Below are 23,806 nucleotides of genomic sequence, written 5' to 3'. Positions count from 1 at the left end.
TTATTGGCCAAGGGAGCCGGCGTCCAGCTTCCGGGTCATGTGGCCAGCATGGCTAAGCCACTTCTGGCGAACCAGAGCAGCGCACGGAAACACCATTTACTTTCCCGCTGGAGTAGTACCTATTTATCTACTTGCACTTTGAGGTGCTTTCGAACTGCTAGGTTGGCAGGAGCAGGGATGGAACAACGGGAGCTCACCCCGTCGCAGAGATTCAAACTGCCGACCTTCTGATCAGCAAGTCCTAGGCTCTGTGGTTTAACCCACAGCGCCACCCGCATCCCATAAGTGTGTGTCTACTGCATAGATCGATTATGAGTATAGCCAAGGGGGGCAGGGAGTGGCAGCTGCCCCCCCCATGAATAAAAATACAGTGGACTCTCTAGTTACGTACCGCTCTTTTGGGTTACGAACGTGGTAAACCCGGAAGTGTTTCACTGCGCACGCATGCACAGAAGCGCTCAATTGCACCGCACACATGCGCAGAAGCGGCACCTCTGCCTATGGACTTTTCGGGTTGTGGACGGACCCCCGGAACAAATTTAATTTTTATCTGGAGGGTCCACTGTGCATAAAAATACATAGGTAACTGAGATTCTTCCCCCTGTAACAAAATCCTGGCTACGCCCATGTATGAGACCCAGAGAATTTCACTGAAAAATACACAGGTGTTATCAAAAGAAAGACATTGCTTTCAAAATGTAGATGATTTAAATGTTGCATGTGCGTGTGATTTCCTTTATTATAAATATCTCACACACATACAATGAAGTAAGGCTGGCTTTGTGAAAATAAGCAGAAGCATAATAGAATCGTAGAGTTGGAAGGGCCAAGGATCATCTAGTCCAACCCCCTGCAATGCAGGAATCTCAGCTAAAGCATCTAAGACAGGTGGCCATGCAATCTCTGCTTTAAAACCTCCAAGGAAAAAGAGCCCACCACCTCTCATGGGAGTCTGTTCCACTGCCGAACAGCTCATACTATCAGAAAGTTTTTTCTGACTGTTTAATCGGAATCTCCTTTCTTGCAACTTGAAGCCATTGGTTCGAGTCCTACCCTCCAGAGCAGGAGAAAACAAGCAAGCTCCCTCTTCCATGTGACGGCCCTTAAAAGTATTTGAAGATGGCTATCATATCTCCACTCACTCTCCTCTTTTCCAGGCTAAACCCGCCCAGCTCCTTCAAGCACTCCTCATAAGGCTTAGCTTCCAGACCCTTGAGCATCTTGGTTGCCCTCCTATGCATACGTTCCAGCTTGTCAACATCCTTCTTAAATTGTGGTGCCCAGAATTGGACACAGTATTCCAAGTGTGTTCTGGCTAAGGCAGAATAAAAAGGTAAAGGACCCCTGACAGTTAAGTCCAGTCGCGAACGACTCTGGGGTTGTGGTGCTCATCTCACTTTACTGACTGAGGGAGCCGACGTTTGTGCGCAGACAGTTTTTCCAGGTCTTGTGGCCAGCATGACTAAGCCACTTCTGGCGAAGCCAGAGCAGCACATGGAAATGCTGTTTACCTTCCCGCCTGAGTGGTACCTATTTATCTACTTGCACTTTGACGTGCTTTCGAACCGCTAGGTTGGCAGGAGTTGGGACCGAGCAATGTCACGGGGATTCGAACCGCCGACCTTCTGATCGGCAAGCCTTAGGCTCAGTGGTTTAGACCACAGCGCCACCTGTGTCCCAAGGCAGAATAGAGTGGTACTATTACTTCCCTCGATCTGGAAACTACACTTCTTTTAATGCAGCCTAGAATAGCGTTAGCTTTTCAAATCAACACACATCTAAAACCAGTGCTTGACTTTATTAGCAGCTACTTTTTTCAGAATTGTAAAAGGAGCAGGAAATGTAGTTTTAACCAAAGTCCTAATGCAAAGTAGCAATGCATCAGGTTGTTTCTGTCCAGCATCGATACTGTGCAGCAGAAATGTACCTCAAGAAAAGTCTGCCAACATTTAATTATTTGGGCTATTCAACCTAATATCACTCTATGAAATAGCTATTCAGTATATTAAGCTATATGAGGTTATAACACAGTCAAGTAGAGCCTTAATTCAATCTGACAATTTCCAGTTAAAAATAGAGCATTATTCTCCATCTACCTTATCTTTGTCTTCCACAACATCTGCCAGGATGTCATCTGGGTCCAGGATTCCTCCATCTGTGTATTCCAGATGGTGAATATTCACCCAATACGAAGGATCCTGGAAATGAAACATAAGTTTATTTTCTCCTTAATTTACCACTTTAGCATGCTTCAGTCAGCAACAGAGTATCAAAATATTTAGTTAAAAACATTATCTTAAAATATGGACGTGTTCAAATAATCTCTCTTCAGAATATTGCAATTATTTTTAAAGAATATAATTAATAGCAGTAGATTAAAATGTACAGTGGTGCCCCACAAGACGAATGCCTCGCAAGACGGCAAACCCGCTAGACGAAAGGGTTTTCCGTTTTGGAGGTGCTTCACAAAACGAATTTCCTATGGCTTGCTTCGCAAGACGAAAATGTCATGCAAGTTCCTGTGGGGGTTTTTTCTCCCCCCCCCCTTTTCCCAAGCCACTAAGCCGCTTATCAGCTTATCCGCTGAAGCCACTAAGCCGCTTAACAGCTGATCCACTAAGACGCTTAACAGCTGATCCGCTAAGCCGCTTAACAGCTGATCCGCTAAGCCGCTTAACAGCTGATCCGCTAAGCCGCTAAGCCGCTTATCAGCTGATCCGCTAAGCCCGCTATGCCGCTAATAGCGCTAATCCGCTAAGCCGCTAATGGGCTTGCTTCGCAAGACGAAAAAACTGCAAGACAAAGAGACTCGCGGAACGGATTCTTTTCATCTTGCGAGGCACCACTGTAAAACAAGCATTTTAAAATTCACGTTGGGTTGGGATCTAGAGAGGCATGAGCAAGAAAGATTCGACCAGCAGTGGCACTGTACTATGAAGCTGAACAAAACCAGTGGAGGACATTTGTGTGATACTGCAAGATACTGGATACTGGGATTGAGACATTAGATGAATCTTTCACTGCACAATGCCTTGCCAAGCAGAATTTCAGCTCTCTTTTCTCGCACATGGATCTTTCTGCAACCATCGCAAATTAAGTCGGAATATCTGTCTCTTGAAGCTTTGTATTTATAACAAATTGTTTTTGATGATGAAACAGTGACTGCTTTCAGAGGCAACAGAAAACCAGACTTTTGGGATGATGCACTCCCACCATGCATGCGAGGAGGTTACCAGAATCTCCCACTCCTGTTATGCCCCAAATAACTGGCTATTTTATCCGAGGGTGATGAACTATTACCTAAATTAACCAATATCCCAAACCAGGATGAGATTCTTAGCTTGTAAACCTATCTAAATGCAACCACTGAATCCCAGCTGTTTTCAATAAGGATCTTGACATTCAAATTTAAAAAAAAAACACAAGTGCATCCTCACTGTAATCCAATGTCACAAGGAAGTTGCATTTTTACCTGGAAGGTTACCTTACATAAACCCTGCTAGTCCAGTTAGCAAAATTAATTAACTAGCTAAATATGGACAAAAGACAGTAACATTCACAAATAGTTAAAACACCAAGTATTTCCTACACAACACCAGTGCAGTTAGGGAAAATGTACAAAACTAGTTCAAATATATGTTGGAAGTGTAAGGAAAAGGAGGGAACATTTTATCATATGTGGTGGGATTGTAAGGTAATTTAAAAAATTTGGGAAATGATATACAATGAATTGAATAAAATGTTCCATTTAACATTCGTTTAAAAACCCAAGGCATTTTTGTTGGGGATTGTAGGGAAAGACCTGCCAAAAAAGTTGAAAAACATTTTCATGTATGCAACAACGGCCATGAGAGTTCTGGTAGCACAAGGATGGAAGACTGAAGAAACCCCAACTAAAGAATCATGGCAAGAAAAATTGATGGACTGAACAGAACTGGCAAAACTGACATATAAGCTACGGGACAAGGATAACTGTCATTTAAGGATGAATGGGAACCTTTCACAAAGCATCTGAAGACGCAACAAAGCGAACTGGACTCCTTGGCAGGTTTTGAATAAACATTCACAATTTTTTTACTGATAATAATCAGCCAAACAGTTTGAGGATCTATACAACTTTGTAACATGCAGAAAACAGCATTATTGGAGAAACCAAAGACTGGAACTGAGGGAAGTCTGGGGGTGGGATGGGGGGGTTCTGTGGGGGGGGGAGGGAAAATGGGGGGGGATAAGGATATGTTTTTGGATAATATGTCTTGTTATAACTTTGAATAAAAAAAACTAAAACACACACACCAAATATTTCCAACTAACCATAGCAACAATAAAAGCTTCCAGATCCTGCATCCAAACTGACTACTCTAGTTCAAGCTGGCACAACTAAAGTGATATTACAACTGAGTGATATATACCAATTGCACAAGTTAAATATACTTCAGTTTCTGCCAGGCATTCCAGAATATGAATCTAGCAATGCCCAAGATTGTTTATCATGCCAACACCTTTCAGTTTCCAATCTTTTCACAGTTCAACATTCCAGTCCTCTTGGTCATTACAGTACTTTCTGGCAACTCCTTCTTTTTCATAGTTTCTTCTGATAACTGGATGCCACACATATCTGATAAGACTTACACATGCAAGCGTTCGCTAATAAACAAGGCAATTATTCCACACTGTTTGAAGAAGCCATTTACACTCTCTTTTTTACATAACTTGTTAGATAAAAATTAGTCTAGTTTACAACGGCCATGAACACAAAAGACGCCACTTTGTAATAACAATAAAAAGCAAGCCAAGCGTTCTTTTCTTCTGCAATAGTTCCAACATTTACTATACCCCAACTCAAATTGTTTCTGCTTTTAAAAACACCTAGCTCATCTCACATATTTATACAGTGGTGCCTCGCAAGACAAAAAGAATCCGTTCCGCGAGTCTCTTCGTCTTGCGGTTTTTTCGTCTTGCAAAGCAAGCCCATTAGCGGATTAGCGGATTAGTGCTATTAGCGGCATAGCGGGCTTAGCGGATCAGCTGATAAGCGGCTTAGCGGATCAGCTGATAAGCGGCTTAGCGGCTTGGGAAAAAGGGGGGAGGGGGAAAAAACCGCAGGAACTCGCAAGACATTTTCGTCTTGCGGAGCAAGCCCATAGGAAATTTGTTTTGCGAAGCACCTCCAAAACGGAAAACCTTTTCGTCTAGCGGGTTTTCCGTCTTGTGAGGCATTCGTCTTGCGGGGCACCACTGTACTCACATTTCATAACATTGCAGACTTGCAAGGAGCCACAAGGTTCATCAAGTCTGCAATTTTTGCCCAACATGGGGTCAAAACCCCCAACGTGGGCTCAAAACCCATGTTGATCGGCACGTGAACCGCTGATCTCATGCATGCATGCATGCAGTACAATTCAAAAGACATGGAAGTAATCTTGTCCTTTTGCTGCACACTACATACATTTTAGGGATGCGGGTGGTGCTGTGGGTTAAACCACAGAGCCTAGGACTTGCCGATCAGAAGGTCGGCGGTTTGAATCCCCGCGATGGGGTGAGCTCCCGTTGCTCGGTCCCTGCTCCTGCCAATCTAGCAGTTTGACAGCACGTCAAAGTGTAAGTAGATAAATAGGTAAGGTAGGCTGGAAGGTAAACAGCGTTTCCGTGCCTTGCTCTGGTTCGCCAGAAGCGGCTTAGTCATGATGGCCACATGACCCGAAAACTGTATGCCGGCTCCCTCGGCCAAGAAAGCGAGATGAGCGCCCTGACTGGACCTAATGGTCAGGAGTCCCTTTACCCTTTAACTTTGCATACATTTTTATTTGTGGTACCTCGGGTTAAGAACTTAATTCGTTCTGGAGGTCTGTTCTTAACCTGAAACTGTTCTTAACCTGAAGCACCACTTTAGCTAATGGGGCCTCCTGCTGCTGCTGTGCCGCCGGAGCACGATTTCTGTTCTCATCCTGAAGCAAAATTCTTAACCCGAGGTACTATTTCTGGGTTAGCGAAGTCTGTAACCCGAAGTGTATGTAACCCAAGGTACCACTGTCATAATTTGGTTTCTTTACAGTTCTATCACTGGCATACCAGTTTTTCAACGTTTTAATGAAGCTCCCTGTGGTAATTGCTAAACACCAGAACTTCCCACCTAGAAGAAGCTATTTCAGAATAAATTGTTAATTAGCGGTACTGGTTTATATATCACATAATGTCAAGATCACCAAGTACAAATTCTTCTTCAACCTGCTCCCAAATCCTCCTACAGAGTAACTCAATGATAAAGTCACTAGACTTGTATTTGATCATTGTTTCCTCTTGTTCCTCCCTTTCTTCAGTGATCTCAGACCTACACAGCTATATGTAACTTTTACTGCAGCATCTCTGCCAAAGCTGTTATGCCTTACATAACTGAGCCTTAGTACTGAAAAAGAGTTTAGAAAGGTGACTGGCTTCAGCCATGGTGAGCTTCTCAGTGGTACCCACTGAAGGAACAAAAGTTGTGAACACAGCCCTCTGACGTCTGAGTTCTGTTACATCTGTGTACGTATTTTAATTCCAAAGAAATCAATCTTTTTCTTCTTCATTCAATCAACCCTCTTTAAAAGCCAATGTAAATCTGGTCTGGATTCTACCCACCTCCATAGGACATTAGAAGAGAAAAATACCTTACTGTAATTCAAAATGCAATATAAAAACAAGCAATGAGGTGGCAATGACAAGATTCATAATTTGTGTTCTGCTAGCATGGAATACAGACATCTCTTTTTCCTAGGATGATAGTTTATTTAGACAGTCCATGAAAAGATGAAGTTGTATTATTCCATTTAAATGCACAAAAATTAACATTTTCAATTTATTTTCCAATTGGCTAGTTGCTTCATACAATGAATTAAAGGAAAATAATTGAAGAATAGATCCTTCGGGGGTGGGTGTCTCAATATTATAATGTGCTGTAAATATTGACTATTCTCTTATAATCATGAATCTTGCAACCTTGGTGGTATCTTACAAGTTGAACTGGAAAAAAATTCAATAGAACCGGGGTGTATGAGCCTTCTGCAGCTGAAAAACAGGGCAAAAATACTTTAAATAATAAACAAACCTTTCTTATATAAAGAATTTGGAACTGAGTAGCTTGAATATGTGTTTTCAAACTAGAATACAAATTAAAGCAACACAGGCCTTGTTTCTTTTAAGTCATGTCTTTAAGCCAATTTCATGGGGATTTGAGCATTTGAAGACGAAGAGAGTGTAGTCCTGTCTAGCAGTCAGTAAGGTCATGAATAAAGCTCCCACATGGGTGTTTCAGAATCAGACCCAGAAAGGGCAAGAATACAGGCCCTTCTTTTCAAGACCAAAGTCTTTGCAGAACCTTGCGGGCTGGATTCACCTAAAACAGGCATAGGCAAACTCCGGCCTTCCAGATGTTTGGGACTACAATTCCCATCATCCCTGACTATTGGTCCTGTTAGCTAGGGATGATGGGAATTGTAGTCCCAAACATCTGGAGGGCCAGAGTTTGCCTCTGCCTGACCTAGACAGCCACATCAGCGAATACCCTGCACAAGGATTTCCAAGGGCGCTTCGCTCTTCTCCTTCACCCAATGTCCGTCCCCCTCAAAATGGCTAAGGGAGTTTCAGGAGAACTTCCAGAATAGTGTGCAGGCGGGGGGGGGGGGGAGGCACAACTGTTCCATCCGATGAACTGTAAATTTTGCGCATACAGAACATTTGTAATAGTGTAAAGTTGAATCCTATCCTGTGATTTTTATGGTTTCACTCACCTCCTCTTTAGCACTGAGATTCCGACATGCTGCAGCCCTTAGGATCCAGCTCTTGAGAGGAATTACACAGGTGATTTAACTTTAAACACTTTTAAATTAAATGTTGCCTGGCATGCGAAAGTTTAAAGCTAAGAATTGCCCGAAGCGCTGCAATACCAACAGCCCATGAAAAGATGACAAATGGGCGAAGGCTGCTATCAAAAGTTTAAGGTTTTTATTAGAAAGGTAAATGCTAATATGATAATGTTAGGAGTTATTAACTAAACTGCATCCTTAAGCTTCCACATTATTTAGCATACATTTCAGTTAACCAGTTTTTAAAGCCTAAATGCCGTTTTTAATTAAATTTTTAAAAACGAGCCATAGAGGGTGGGGTTTTTTTTGATAATCTTATAATTTTGGCGTCATGCTTCCCAAAACACAACTGCAAGACATGTGTCTGTCTTCTATATTTTTCAAATCACTAATGCAATTCCAAAAAAACTATGCACACAATCCAGGAAAAAAAATCAAGCATTTGAGCTTTTCTTTGAACACACTAGATTGGAGCAACCATTTTCACCCAAATTAGCATGCATAAAGGTTTTTTTAAAAAATGGGATCTAATAAATTGCTGGTGGTGAAGACTTAGAAGAAAAACTATGTGCTCTTCAGGAATGCAACTTGATGCCAGAAGACAAGACCACCCTTCTTGCAAACACATACCGAACTCAGAACTACAAAAGAATTAATTTGCAAGTGTAATATCTGCACAGATACGCACAGCTAAGCAAAACTTTACTCAAAAAAGCTCACTATGATCATCTGCCTTAAGGCAAGTGAGATCGAGAGGAATCCAAATTCAGTATGGAACCTCACTAAATGGATTGGAGGAAATGGTTGCAATGAGATTTGTTTTTCTCATGTGGAAATAGTAAAACTACCACAGGCACTAACATTGGCAACTTCCGCGTTGCCAGAACTTCACCTACAGTGTTCCGTTCACACGTCATAGTAAACCACAGTTAACAGCTAACCATGAATGTCGAGATCACTACAACTTCATTCCTATCCTAAGGGGAATGGGAACAACAAACCACAACCCATGACTTTGCACCGTGTCCTAACCAGGGATTGTAGATTGCTTCACTGAAACAAACGGTGATTGGTAAGCCAAGAACAAACATTGGCTTCACACAGTTGGAAGAGAAACTAATCATATTGCAGGGTTGGGCATAATTGTAACCTGATGTTTATTGTTCCTATTCACACCAGGTGGTGAGCCAAGCAGGAACCAAGAAGCGCTGTTGTAGCTTTCTTGGTTTACCACTGTGGTTTGTTGGGAGAGAAATACCGTATTTTTTGCTCTATAAGACTCACTTTTTCCCTCCTAAGAAAGGGAAATATGTGTGTGTCTTATGGAGCGAATGCAGGCTGCGCAGCTATCCCAGAAGCCAGAACAGCAAGAGGGATCACTGCTTTCACTGTGCAGCGATCTCTCTTGTTCTGGCTTCTGAGATTCAGAATATTTTTTTTATTGTTTTCCTCCTCCAAAAACTAGGTGTGTCTTCTGGTCTGGTGCGTCTTATAGAGCGAAAAATACGGTAAATCACAAGGACTGGTTCACACGTAATGCGGAGGCAGCCACAGGTTTGCTCCCTACACATAAGTAAGGAAGGAGCAAGGGAGGCATGCCACATGAACTTTTGAGCAACGCATACCAGCACACTGACCACTCACATTATACCTCAGTTTCATCCAAACCGTGGTTTAATGTGACACATGCACCAGGTCCGAGAAACACATTTCACAGGTACCTCGGTTTTCGAACAGCTTAGTTCCTGAACAACTTGGAACTCGAACGCTGCAAACCCGGAAGTAGGTGTTTTGGTTTTCGAACTTTGCCTCGGAAGCCGAATGTGCTCCTGAGCTTCCGTTTTTACTCTTGCACTGCTAATTTGAGTCCCCCGCAAAGTAATTAAGGCTTCCTTCCTTTTGTTTTTACTGCTGCACAGCTCATTTGAATCCCCCCCCCCCCGGGCATCGTAATGAAAGCCTTCCATTTCTGATTGCAGTATTCTAAGGTGATATTTGGTGCTTTTGTTTATGCTGGTTTTTTGGCGTTTTTGTTTGTGTGGCTTTTTCATTTTTGTGACAGTGGCTTGTTTTTCCTTTTATGATTGATTGATTGATTGATTGATTGTGGAAATTGATAAAAGCCCCGCCCCCATCCAAACAATGACTATCATCAGTGCAGGTAATATAAAAATTTAATTTTGATAATCTACAATACTGTCTTATTTTTTTTGATAGTACAGAACATTGATTATTGCTTTCATTTTATGGATCAATGGTCTCGTTAGAAAGTAAAATTCATGTTAAATCGCTGTTTTAGGGGTTGTTTTTAAAAGTCTGGAACGGATTAATCAGTTCTGCATTACTTTCTATGGGAAAGTGTGCCTTGGTTTTGGAACGCTTTGGTTTTGGAACAGAATTCCAGAATGGATTAAGTTTGTGAACCAAGGTTCTACTGTAGTCCCCGGAAGACTCCTATAGTTCCACACAATTCTTGTGCAACCGCTTGAAAAGCACCGTTTGATACCACCGCAGCGTAGAGTTAATAGGGTCATTTAGTAAAAGCATTTAATGGGCTACGCTTTTGAATAACTTCTAAACTCCTAATTATGGGAATGGCAATTATCGCCTGCAGCATGACATACGTTAGCATATGTGCTAAGCTACAGTTCTATCTATAGTTTCAATCAAGACATCATACTACATTTTTAAAAGAGGAGACATTTGAAAATACCTACTTCGTTTAATTCACCTCGGCACTTCAAATGAATATTGAACAGCAATATTTAATGTGCGTGTGCTATTTGCCTAAGGGCTGAGACCCATGTTTAGAATCAAACTATTCCAAGGTTGTTTATGATCACATTTTTTTTTATGCAAAGAGCAATGCTTTCAGGATTATTATGTAAATATTTTCCTCATCACATATACATTTCTAAAAGCTAGTCACCTGAATATATATATATATATATGAAGCAGGCATTACGGTAGCTTATTTAGACAAATTTAAGTCAGCTCTTGCAGTGAAGGCTGTTCAGGAAAATCAAATCACCACCAATAATTTTACTTCACCTCTAAGCACTAACAACGCAAAGCTCGTTTCTAGACTCACAACACAGCAAAGGAATAGGAGGGGAAGGGAATATATATTAACACAGCATTCCATGCTGATTACAAGTCATGGTGTTTGACAGAAGATGTAACATGAAGCAAGAAGCAGGGCAATGAATGAATACAAGCAAGGATAGGGGTAGCTGGTGCACAATGACCGCTCAGGTTAGATCAGCTGCATACGGCTTCTCCTCTTCCTGGACTTCCTTCGTTCCGACTGGTCATTATAAGGTGCAACTTTAAGAATGCTCCATTCCATCCTCCATTGCATGGCAAGTCCCCCCACCCCCAGTGAAATGAAGACACGGGACACTTTATTTAAGGTTAATGGGTATAAAAGGCCCCAACTTTATTGATTACAGAATTTGAGAGGCATTGGTTCCTATCGACTACTCGGCCCAATTGCATGAAGACTGGTAAGGGTTAACCACCGAAGCAGCTGGAACGGGGAAGAGAGGAAAGTCCCCGGGCGCGCCAGCCTTAAATGTTCCAGGCCATGCCTCCCCAGCCTTCCGATTGGCTGGCCGGGGCGATGACGCGCCCGAGGATTTCCCTACTCTCGTGGGGGCTGTCGGCCAGCCCCCGCGTGCGTGGGGAGGGGGTGGGCCCGCAACCCCACCTCCTCTCCAGCTCGGAAGTGGCTTTCTCATCCTTCCCCTTTTCCGTCACATGTTTAGATTGCAAACCTGTGACCAGGGACTGTTGTTTTGGTGTATATTGTGTAGGGGACTTTTTCTATCTTTATGCAGTGGCGTCGCAACAGGGGTGGTGTCGGGGGGTGACAAGAAGGAGCCATGGAGGATCCTCCGTTCGTGTCTGCCGCCACGAGCAGAAGGATCCCAGTGCCGGCGGCAAACCGCTATTTACAGCACATGTGCAGCGTCGCACGCATGCGCTGTATGTCGCGATGTCGACATGTGCTGTATATAGCAGTTTGCTGCTGGCGCTGCTCCAGCACCATACGGATGCTGGTGGGATCCCTCCGTCGCTGCTACAGCCATGAGCAGAGGATCCCAGCACCATCCGTACGGCACTGGAGCACTTTGCTGGCAAACCACTAGGTACAGCACATGTGCGCCGTCACTACCTATTTATCTACAGTGGTGCCTCGCAAGACGAAAAGAATCCGTTCCGCGATTCTCTTCGTCTAGCGGTTTTTTCGTCTTGCGAAGCAAGCCCATTGACGGCTTAGCGGCTTAGCGCTATTAGCGGCTTAGCGGTTTTTAGCGGCTTAGCGGCTTAGCGGATAAGCGGCTTAGAAAAGGGGGGGAGGGGAAAAAACCCGCAGGAACTCGCAAGACATTTTCGTCTTGCAAAGCAAGCCCATAGGTTAATTCGTTTTGCGAAGCACCTCCAAAACGGAAAACCCTTTCGTCTAGCGGGTTTTCCGTCTTGCGAGGCGTTCGTCTTGTGGGGCACCACTGTACTTGCACTTTGACGTGCTTTCGAACTGCTAGGTAGGCAGGAGCAGGGACCAAATAACGGGAGCTCACCCCGTCGCAGGGATTCGAACCGCCAACCTTCTGATCAGCAAGCCCTAGGCTCTGTGGTTTAGACCACAGCACCACCCGCGTTCCTCAAAAAACATGAGTTAATCATGGCCTCACTTTTCCTTAACAGCTAAGTTGTAATACCTTAGAAATGAGAATTTTCCTTGTCTATGCATAATATATTAACCAATTCCTGAGCTCATGGAATAGAGCAAATTAAAATAATACCTAATGCATATTTGTTGCTGTGTTGGCCCTAAAATGCCAGAAACAAAAACAGGCAAGTTGGTATCTTTTATTGGCTCAACAAATGCTCAAAAAAGGGAACGTGTATACATATCAAACAATTACCAATAATATATAAGAGTAGATATCATTTTTATGGCTGGATCAGAGCATAGTCTGCTCCCACACAAGTCTGCTCAGAAGTTCCCAAGAAACCACAACTTATAACAGAGACTTTTATAGCTAGGATCACTATAACACATGATCTACATACCCCTTTTAAAAGATAAATAAAACCTCAATCCAAAACCAGGAAATATGCCAAAATCATGAAAAATAATCTCACTCTAGATAATGTGCATGTGTTGCTTGGTTTTCAGCCAAGAGAAAGAGTCTTCAGTTCCCCACAAAATTATTAAATGGCTTCATTATTACAAAGGGGATGACATAAACAGAAAACAAATGGAATTCCTCACAACCTCCAAGTAAAATGATATGAAACCAGTCTTGTTTTCAGCCGAAGTGCAATAATGCATTTCTAAATAGGTATCCAGTAAGAACTTGATTGTGCCAAACATCTGTTTGGATACAGATGTCATGAAATCACTTTTACACTACTTAATTAATGTAGATACATTAATGAATGTCTTTTACAGCAAGTTTTCAAAAATCCTCAATATGCAAGCCAGGTAAACCGTTGGGTTTGCATGTTGCGATTTTAAATGAATTCTGGGAGCCAGGGTGGCTGCTTCCAGGAAAGAATGATTCTAAAAAAGTGTGGCATTTGCAATATTTTTAAAAATAAGTAAACAAAAGTGTACATAAAATTGTCTTCCATGGGTTAAGTCCATGGGAAGTTAAGTTATGGTGTCTGTATGGATCCAGTAGCAATCCCTTCCTTCTTTATATCCCAGAATTTGATGGTCGTTTTATGGGATATATTTTCAAACCAGAGGGAGTATAGAATTAAAATGCTTTGAAACAGGATTATTATTATTATTATTATTCAGTATTATTCAGTATTTCTGCAGTTTCCTCCCAACAACCCAGGGTGCTTCCATTCAGTAATCCTTATTACACTGCTAGACTCACAGGAAGATGTTTTGCTTCATGAACTAGCTTTTGTCAGTCCTGCTTTTAATTACTGTATAGCTGTTTCTCTAAGCACAGGTGTTACGACCAGTTATGTGACCAGGGGCGCCGACTTATAAAAAATATTGGGGGGGCCCATACCGGGGTCCTGCCCCGGGAAGTTTTCTAAGAGCCGCTCCCGGCCCGTTGCTGCTGCTGCCGCCCGCCTCGTGGCCCCCTCGCCAGCTGAGGGAGGGAGAGAGACCGAGAAGGAGAGAGATGCGTGGTGGGCAAGGCAAGTGCCCGCCGCGCCTCGCCTCCCACTGCCCCTCGTGCTGGCCGCCCTTCCCTTCCCCCCCCCCCCGCGCGCGCGCTCGCTTGCCCTCCTCACCCCAGCTCTTGGCCGTTCGCCCCAGGAACTCGCCGCTGTTGGGGTTGTAGATGAACCTCCGCCACTCGGCCATAGACTGGCTGAAGGGCTTCTCCTCCTCCTTGGCCATAGCGAGAGAGAGAGAGAGGGGGGGGCTGGAAAGAGAGAGGGAGCTCGGCGGTTCGCGGGCGGCGGTTTTTCCCCTGCCGAAACAACAGCGGCTCCTCAGAACCGCTAAGTAACTCTCCCTCAGGCGCCCGGCGGGAGAGCAGAAGAGAGGAAAAGGAAAGAGGGGCTGGGCCAGTCACACGCACCGAGCAAAACTACTCGCGCCGCCTCTTTTACTACCGTAATAATTATTTGTTTTAACTCATTACTGAATGTATTTTAAAAGGTAACTATCGTCAAACAAGGAAAATAAAAAATACCAACATAATTTTGTGATTTTACAAAGCATAATATAACTAATAATTTTCTTAAATTATTGGGGGGGGCGGAGCCCCCCCCCAAACGAATTTTTGAGGGGGCTCGGGCCCCCTCAGGCCCCATGGAGTCGGCGCCTATGTATGTGACCCTGCGTTAATGATGGGAAGGTTTATTTCAGCTCTCACCAGCGTCACAAGCTCTCAACAAAGAGAGGCTTGCTGGTGGCTTTCAAAAGGTGTCACCAAGTGAATTGGCAACCAAATGGCTAGTTTTCACAACAGCGGAAGAAGAAGAAGAGTTTGGATTTGATATCCCGCCTTTCACTCCTTCAGGAGTCTCAAAGCGGCTAACATTCTCCTTTCCCTTCCTCCCCCACAACAAACACTCTGTGAGGTGAGTGGGGCTGAGAGACTTCAGAGAAGTGTGACTGGCCCAAGGTCACCCAGCAGCTGCATGTGGAGGAGCGGAGACGCGAACCCGGTTCCCCAGATTACGAGTCCACCGCTCTTAACCACTACACCACGCTGGCTCTCAAAGCTAAAACTTAGGAGGTGCTAGAATGGAAGGCATGCTTACTCCACATATTGAGTTCACTGGTTCTTTTGCAAAAGCTAATACCTTGGGTAGGCAAACTAAGGCCTGGGGGCCAGATCTGGCCCAATCGCCTTCTCAATCCAGCCCACAGACGGTCTGGGAATCAGCATGTTTTTACATGAGCAGAATGTGTCCTTTTATTTAAAATGCATCTCTGGGTTACTTGTGGGGCACAGGAATTTGTTCTCCCCCCCAAAAAAAACAACAACATACAGTCTGGCCCCCCACAAGGTCTGAGGGACAGTGGACTGAAAACATTTGCTGACCCCTGGCTAATACCATTGTCACAATTATGTACACAGTAAGTCCTCAATTTAAGTTCCAAAAGCATACACAGTCGAAACCCATTGGGTTCAATGGTGTGTGGGATTGCCAAAATAATTTTTCCTAGAACCCTGCTCTCTTCCAACTCTGGGTGGTGAGGGGATGGTCACACATGTAAAGTAGAATGCACACAAGTTAAAAGGTGTGCAAGTTGTGGTCTTACTGTGTTCAGTCCAGAAAAACCAAACCTTGTGTTTCTTTCGTGTGTTTCGGAAGACAGAAATTCCAGCGCAGCATAAATTTTTTCGCCATACAAATCTGTCACCAGACAAGGCACCACAGCAAAACATGTCCTCTCCCAGTCACCTCAGATGGTGGGGACATTCTCAAAAGCACACTAGAAATTGGCTAAAATGTACACAGGAACCAACAGTATTTTAAGTACAGTACCTGATTTCCAAGTTATGTAGGGCTTTATAGATGAATACCAGCACTTTGAACTAATTTTGGAAAAGGAGAAGGGACCAGCAGTTTTATTCCAACATCAGGAAATACATTTCCAGTGACTGATAAGGACTTTAGCAGCTACACTGCGCAGAATGTTAAGGAGGGAGAAGAGTTATCAGGGTTGGAATCGTCAGCTGACCATTTATGACTGGTCATGTTCCTGGAATATGGAACTTATGGAATGCGGAATCTTATGTGATGCCCCATCTTTCATTGCATCGCCATGGTGACACATTTATGACATGGCTTTCTAAAGAAAGAATGTGTACCTCTGCATGCACATAGACTGACTTTTGCCTCTAGTTATGTGCTGCATTTTATTTTGAACGAAGTTTTTTTATTATTTTTTATTCAATGGGGCTATTCTTGGGATTCCAGAATAAAAGACAAGAAGTGCTGTGCCTCAGTGGTTGCTCATACAATGGTACCTTGGTTCTCAAACTTTATCCATTCCGGAAGTCCATTCCAAAACCAAAGCGTTCCAAAAGCAAGGTGCGCTTTCCCATAGAAAGTAATGCAAAATGGATTAATCCGTTCCAGACTTTTAAAAACAACCCCAAAAACAGCAATTTAACATGAATTTTACTATCTAACGAGACCATCGATCCATAAAATGAAAGCCATAAACAATGTACTGCAATCGCACAGTCAATCAATCAATCAGTAGCTGAACTGGGTACCACGCAGTCACACACACAAAAAGAGCAGCAAAAACAAAAATGCAAAATAAATAGCAAAAACAGGCAGACCTCAGTGTAGCACTCAAATCGGAGCACGTTCGGCTTCCAAAAAAAGTTCGCAAACCGGGACACTTCCTTCCAGGTTTGCAGTGTTTGGGTTCCAAGTTGTTTAAGTACCAAGGCATTTGAGAACCAAGGTACCACTGTATTTACACAACACGATCTGATACATGTAGCTGATTACAGTATTTGGATACATTAATTTCATGGTTTGCAAACACTTGTCTCAACTGGGTTTCTTTCAGCAACATCTCTCTTCCCTCTCTGTAAGACAGAGTTGTTCCGCCTGGCCTTTGGCTTGGAGCCAATTTGATTCCCTCCCTCTCTTTTTTTTTCTTTTTTCTTTCTTTTCCTTCTCCTCCTGCGATGAGGCTACATTTTAATATTTTAATGTTCCATTATTTTAATGTTGTATTTTATTTTTGTTTTTAAGTTGTAATCATTCATCTTGTTTTTATTATTGCTTGTAAGCCGCTCTGAGCCCGGCCTTGGCTGGGGAGGGCGGGGTATAAATAAAAAAATTATTATTATTATTACAATCAAGGGAGATGTGGTCTCATCACCCTGAGTAGCCAATGATGCCTTATCCTTCCTGAAATGGATCATGGACCCCTTTGGAGCCTCTTTGATCTCAGTTGGCTTCAAGACATCTACGTTCCAACTTGAAGTCGGTGGGATTTTGCTGTTGTACCATTTGAATGCATTTGAATGTGTTGCAATGTTGAAGCCAATTGCAGCGGAATGCAAAATACCATTTTTTTGAAAGTGTGAATAAATGTCACAATGGCTAAATGTGTGTTCATACTTCCCTGCTCTCTCTATGTGCCCAGGTACTCTATTCTGAACTTAAAAATGGACAGCGTAATACTGGTGGTCAACAAAAGAGGTTTAAAGACTGTGTTAAGGCCAATTTTTAAAAATGTAGTATAAACACCAACAATTGGGAAACACTTGCCTGCGAGTGCTCCAATTGGAGAGCAGCCTTTACTAAAGGTGTCATGGGCTTTGAAGACACTTGAACGCAGGGCGAAAGGGAGAAATGTGCTAAGAGGAAGGCACACTTGGCAAACCCTCTCCATAATCAACTCCTACCCGGAAACCCATGTCCCCACTGTGGAAGGATGTGTGGATCCAGAATTGACCTCCACAGTCACTTACGGACTCACTGTTAAAACTGTGTTCATGGAAGACAATCTTACTCTGCTACGAGTGATCGCCAAAGAAGAAGAAGATGTGCCCAGGTACTTTCAAGCACGACAGCTGCTTCAGAAGCCAATATCACCTGCCTTTTTAAAAATTATTATTCATAAAAGTTTATATACTGCTTGATGGCAAATAAAAATCTCTAGGCAGTTTGCAAGAAATTATTAAAATTATCAATAAGAACACTTAAAAACAAGTGATTAAAAACATGCAAAAGATAACTAACACTAACAAAGAGATTAAAACATGTCAACAACATGAACAGAAACAACAGAAAGAGGTCTGTTTCTGGACAGACCTGTTTGAACAAAATTAAAATTAAGATTAAGCATGCACCAATGAGAGCACAGTGGAGAAGAGGAGGAGGAGTTTGGACTTGATATCCCGCCTTTCACTACCCAAAGGAGTCTCAAAGCGGCTAATATTCTCCTTTCCCTTCCTCCCCCACAACAAACACTCTGTGAGGTGAGTGGGGCTGAGAGACTTCAGAGAAGTGTGACTGGCCCAATGTCACCCAGCAGCTGCATGTGGAGGAGTGGGGAAGTGAACCCAGTTCACCAGATTACGAGGACAACAGGCAGGGAGTTCTGAAGTATAGAGGCTGGCACACTAAAATATAGAATATAGGCACCCTACATATAGAAATGAGCAAACCAGTGATATTTTAGAGAGCAGGCTGGCAGGCAAGGCCCATTACTTATATCATGGGAGCCTACCCAACACAAAACACTGTTGCTGTATGTAGGTTTTGTTTTATTTGTTTTTTATCTTATATTTTGAAAATGTACATCCAGGGTTTTTTTCTTTATTTTCTTTAAAAAAAAATGGAGGGGGGCCAAGAGAGTAGAGCCCCAAGCTATAGCTTGTTTAGCTTATACGTAAATCCGGCACTGTTCAAACTTCATTACATGTTTGATATCACTGCATACATAGTAGAAAAATATCCAACACTTGTCTTATTTCACTGGATAACTCCTAATGAAATGGAGTTAGAGGTAAGCAAAAACTGAGTCCACTACCAATCTAAATTCCATATAAGATAATCAACATTGCTTAAAACTTCTCAAGGCTATTTTGTTAAAGGGATATCATTAAGTATATGGCTTTCAGCAATAAATCCACCTTAGTTCTTTCTCAGTATTTGAAATAATCAGAGCCCATTAATATGTTTTCAGGATGCCAGTTGTCAAACACAAGAAACCCAGGCTCCAGGAAAAGATATACAAAGCTGTCATTATTGAATTAAAGACACCCCCCCCCCCGATTTAATTTGTTCATGAACCTTAACAACTTTGTAGAATGTATTTTTGTGACACTATCAAGGTGGCAGCCATTGTTCCAGATTTATTTGATAAATCAAGCAGTCAGTCAATCTAAAACCAGCATACAAAAGGTTCTGCACAGCTCACAAAAGAACGGGGGAGGACACACACAATCATTGCAGTGTTCACGTTTGAACAATGGCTAAATAAAAAGGAGTATCAAGGATGCAGCCATCTAGAAATGAGAGAGTATTCTTCACATTATCTACTCAAACCGTTAAAAGATGAAAGGTCAGAGGTTACTTAGTAATATGCTAATTTTGAAACCATAGCCATTTTTTAAAAAATCTGTCAGGATCATAATAAAGCAGACAATTCATCAACAGGTTTACCTTCTCCAAGTTATAAGGTATAATTTTAACACAGAGACACACAATATGCATCTAAATAAAGGTCCAGCACTTTATTTACCAATGCAAGCCACAGTAGGGGAGGGATATAAATATATACACACACACATACATATATATATATATACACATATATACACACACACACACACACACAAACATATATACATATATAGATATATACACACACACATACACAAACACACACACACACACACATATTAGAGATAGATATCTATATTAGATAGATAGATAGAAACATCTATATAGATGGCTTTAGCATTTTACAAAACTGGGAGTAATAATAGTAATTCTGCCAGCTATTTTGTAACATATTCCCACTGGCGCACAGGAATAATGCAATCAATGCATGGCATTTTTTAAATGGTTCTTCCAGTAATTATTGTTGTCACTCAACATGAATATTCCTTAGCCACTCTTCCTATCCCTGGGGAAACTTTAGATCAAAGCTGATTTCTGGTTGATGCACTTTCTACGGAAATAAATAAGACCGATTTTAAACCCATAAGCCATTGTGCCAGCAGAGCAGAGCACAGGATAATGGATCTCCCCATTAGCAATGCCACAATTCAGGCCACTGCAACCAACCAGCATAGGATCTACTATGCCAGTGATGTCCTATCTACAAGGTGTAGAAGCCTCCTAGGCCAATTTTACACTGAAGAAACAAGGGGAAAAGGTTCTCTAAGCAAGTAAGAGAAAGGGTATATAGAAGGGTCTGGAAACTTCTGTTTCAGTGTATCTGAAGAAGTGTGCATGCACACAAAAGCTCATACCAAGAACTAACTTAGTTGGTCTTTAAGGTGCTACTGGAAGGAATTTTTTTTGTTTTGACTATGGCAGACCAACACGGCTACCTATCTGTAACAAGTAAGAGAAAGTAACTTTTTAACTCTCAAGCAAGTAAGCAGGATAGCTCTGCCAGGGACAAAACACTTTTGCAGATGACTAGAGCAGTGTTTCCCAACCTTGGGTCTCCAGCTGTTGTTGGACTACAACTCCCAGCATCCCTAGTTAGCAGGAACAGTGGCCAGTGATGAAGGGAATTGTAGTCCAAAAACAGCTGGAGACCCAAGGTTGGGAACCACTGGACTAGAGCAACGAAGGATCTCAGCAGAAGTCAAAACACTCACATCCATGTCAGCAAGAATTAGGGGATACCAAAGCAGTTATTAATTGGGGGGGGATGGGGGGGATGCCGCAAAAGTAAACCAAGGAAATCACTGTGGTTTACCAAATAACATATGCGAAATTCTGGGTTTGAAATCCATGAGATCATTTTGCGGTATAATTCTATTTTTTTGGGGGGGGGGGGAATATATAGCTGTACATCTTTCTCATTCAATATTATGGGACAAAGTCTTTCATTTATAGGACTATAGTCTCTATAGACTTTTCTCAGCTCCTGAGACAGTGATATCACCGTCTCAGCAATCCATGCACTGGTAGCCCCCCTTATGACTGTACAGTGGTACCTCGGGTTACATATGCTTCAGGTTACATACGCTTCAGGTTACAGACTCCGCTAAACCAGAAATATTACCTTGGGTTAAGAACTTTGCTTCAGGATGAGAACAAAAATCGTGCTCCTACAGCTGCGGGAGGCCCCATTAGCTAAAGTGGTGCTTCAGGTTAAGAACAGTTTCAGGTTAAGAACGGACCTCCGGAACAAATTAAGTACGTAACCAGAGGTGCCACTGTAATGTGTTGAATATGCCTTTAAAGACCATCCATAACTACAATTTGTGAAGAATATGGCAGCAAGATTTCTACTTGAGTCCTGGTGCTATATGTACACATTATGACAGTGCTTTATTCCCTCTATTGGGATCCACGTCTAAGTTCACTGCAAAACGATGGCTTCAACATTAGGCCCTGCACCACTTAGGACTTGGGGTACCTGAAGGATTGACCCTCTCCCTACACAAACACACATTTCTGGGCCCCAAAATAATGATGATGATGATGATGATGATGATGATGATAATAATAATAATAATAATAATTTATTTATACCCCGCCCATCTGGCTGGGCTTCCCCAGCCACTCTGGGCGGCTTCCAACAAAATATTAAAATACAGCAATCCATCAAACATTAAAAGCTTCCCTTCAGATGTCTTCTAAAAGTCTGGTAGTTGTTGTTCTCTTTGACATCTGGTAGGAGGGTGTTCCACAGGGCATGCGCCACTACCGAGAAGGCCCTCTGCCTGGTTCCCTGTAACTTGGCTTCTCACAGTGAGGGAACCGCCAGAAGGCCCTTGGTGCTGGACCTCAATGTCCGGGCAAAACGATGGGGGTGGAGACGCTCCTTCAGGTATACTGAAAATCATCAGCTGAGCCTCCCTCCTTTAAATGGCCCTCAATCTGAGACAGAAAGAGGGAACATCAGTGATGCCCTCAGTCATAGGATTCCTTCCCCAGAGAAGTCTGCCTGGAACTGACATTATTCTCTTTTCAGCATCTGGCAAATACCTTCTTATTTAACACCATTCTCCAAGCTGGTTTAGAACTGTATTAACATCTTAAACCCTGCATTTCGTGACTAGTGTGTTGCTTTAGCTCTGAAAGGATGTTTTATGATTCTGACATTTTAGGATTACAACGGATTTATTTTACTTTTCACCGGTTAGCACCGGTAGTTGTGCTTTGATAGTTGTTGTTGTGCCGATTAATGGCTAGTATTTCGTTGGATTTTATTATTTTGAAATTGTTTTAATTGTTCACTGCCCAGAGAAGTTTGCGATGGGGCAATTCACAGATACAATAAAAAAGTAAATAATAAAATTCATACCATGAAAAGGTTCTCTCCTTAACCGGGCAAGCAATCACCAGCAACTCCCACAAAAACATGAGGAGCTGTTGCGCGAAGTGATACTTGAGCTTATTAATATGCTTGTCATGGTGAACGAACTTTAATGCTGTACAGCTTAATTAAGATTTTCTATTCAATAAAACATATTGATGCAAGGGCAAATTAGAGGGTTGTTAATGAACTCTGATCCATAAAGGATAAATTAATATTTAGTTGGGTATGAGACAGTATAATCTTGAACATGTCTGGGTAAGTTGCATCTGAAAACTCCGCCTACAGTTTCTCATGCTACAAGAACACAGATAATCCTACTCACTGGGAAAATTAGAAATAACTGTCTTCATCCAAGCATGGAAACACAACGGAAGGAAATCACTATAGACCAAACCCGGTTGTTACAAGCAATAATTTCACCTTCCCCTCTTAACAAATACAATATACCACACTGGTTTAGCAGCTATGTTTTGCTTCTTAAAAAGGAATGCCTAATCTTGGGGAAACAATGTCCAAGGCCAACCAGAGGTCAAAGTAACCAGAAAACTAACCCAGAATTTAGCACAGAATTAACATCTTGTGTGTCCTGACTTCCTCACCTCTTGTTTATTGAAAGACCCCATATAAGTGACTCTGCTCAACCTGGGAAAGAGGGGAGTAATTGCAGCAAACATGTGGGTAGCATAGAATATACATCTCATTTGGTGATTTAACCTCCGCACCGCAAAAGCAGCAGGAATAGGACAATCACCTCCATCCATTCCTTTGGTGAACAACGGAAATGGTCAGGGGAAGTCAGTTGCAGTACAGTGGTACCTCGCAGTGGCATAGTGTGGGTTGTCAACACCCGGGGCAAGGCAAGTAATTTGCGCCCCCTAACCCGTGGATTTGTGCCCCCTAGCCCGTGGATTTGCGCCCCCTAACCCGTGGATTTGCGCCCCCTAACCCTAACCCCCAGATGTTGCACCCGGTGTGGCCGGGCCCCCCTGCACCCCCCACGCTACGCCACTGGTACCTCGGGTTAAGTACTTAATTCGTTCTGGAGGTCCGTACTTAACCTGAAACTGTTCTTAACCTGAAGCACCACTTTATCTAATGGGGCCTCCTGCTGCTGCCGCGCCGCCGGAGGACAATTTCTGTTCTCATCCTGAAGCAAAGTTCTTAACCTGAAGCACTATTTCTGGGTTAGCGGAGTCTGTAACCCGAGGTGCCACTGAATGCTTATTTTCAGAAATATTCTCATTTAGTCTAGTTCACTTCTTTTTTGCAGCAAAATGCTCTAACTATCCAAGTCCTTTATGTACTGTTCAGTTTCTCCAAATTCAGTCCCTTGTTCACACATTACGCTAAGCCACGGTGCATTTAATAACCACAAGTTAGCCAAAATTTGTCCCGGGGATTTTGAAACAAACCATGGCTTGTTTCCCCAGAGTCTCTATTTGCTTCCAATTGTTCTTGTCTAACACCTTTGTAGCTTGGTGAG

The 23,806-nt window shown here is 42.7% G+C and overlaps 1 protein-coding gene across 3 annotated transcripts in view; it reads right to left on the bottom strand.

Moving 5' to 3' along the window:
- PARD3B (par-3 family cell polarity regulator beta) overlaps nucleotides 1–23,806 on the bottom strand; it is a 616,930-nt gene that overhangs the window by 579,176 nt on the left and 13,948 nt on the right. For all 3 annotated transcript variants that reach the window (XM_083705169.1, XM_083705171.1, XM_083705170.1), the window contains exon 2: nucleotides 2,097–2,198. In XM_083705169.1, the coding sequence (XP_083561295.1) occupies nucleotides 2,097–2,198 (102 nt within the window). The remainder of the gene's footprint in view (nucleotides 1–2,096; nucleotides 2,199–23,806) is intronic.

Source organism: Podarcis gaigeae (genome assembly GCF_964106915.1).
Source record: "Podarcis gaigeae genome assembly, chromosome: 1".
NCBI lineage: Eukaryota > Metazoa > Chordata > Lepidosauria > Squamata > Lacertidae > Podarcis > Podarcis gaigeae.
This window is presented reverse-complemented; position numbering and strand designations above follow the sequence as displayed.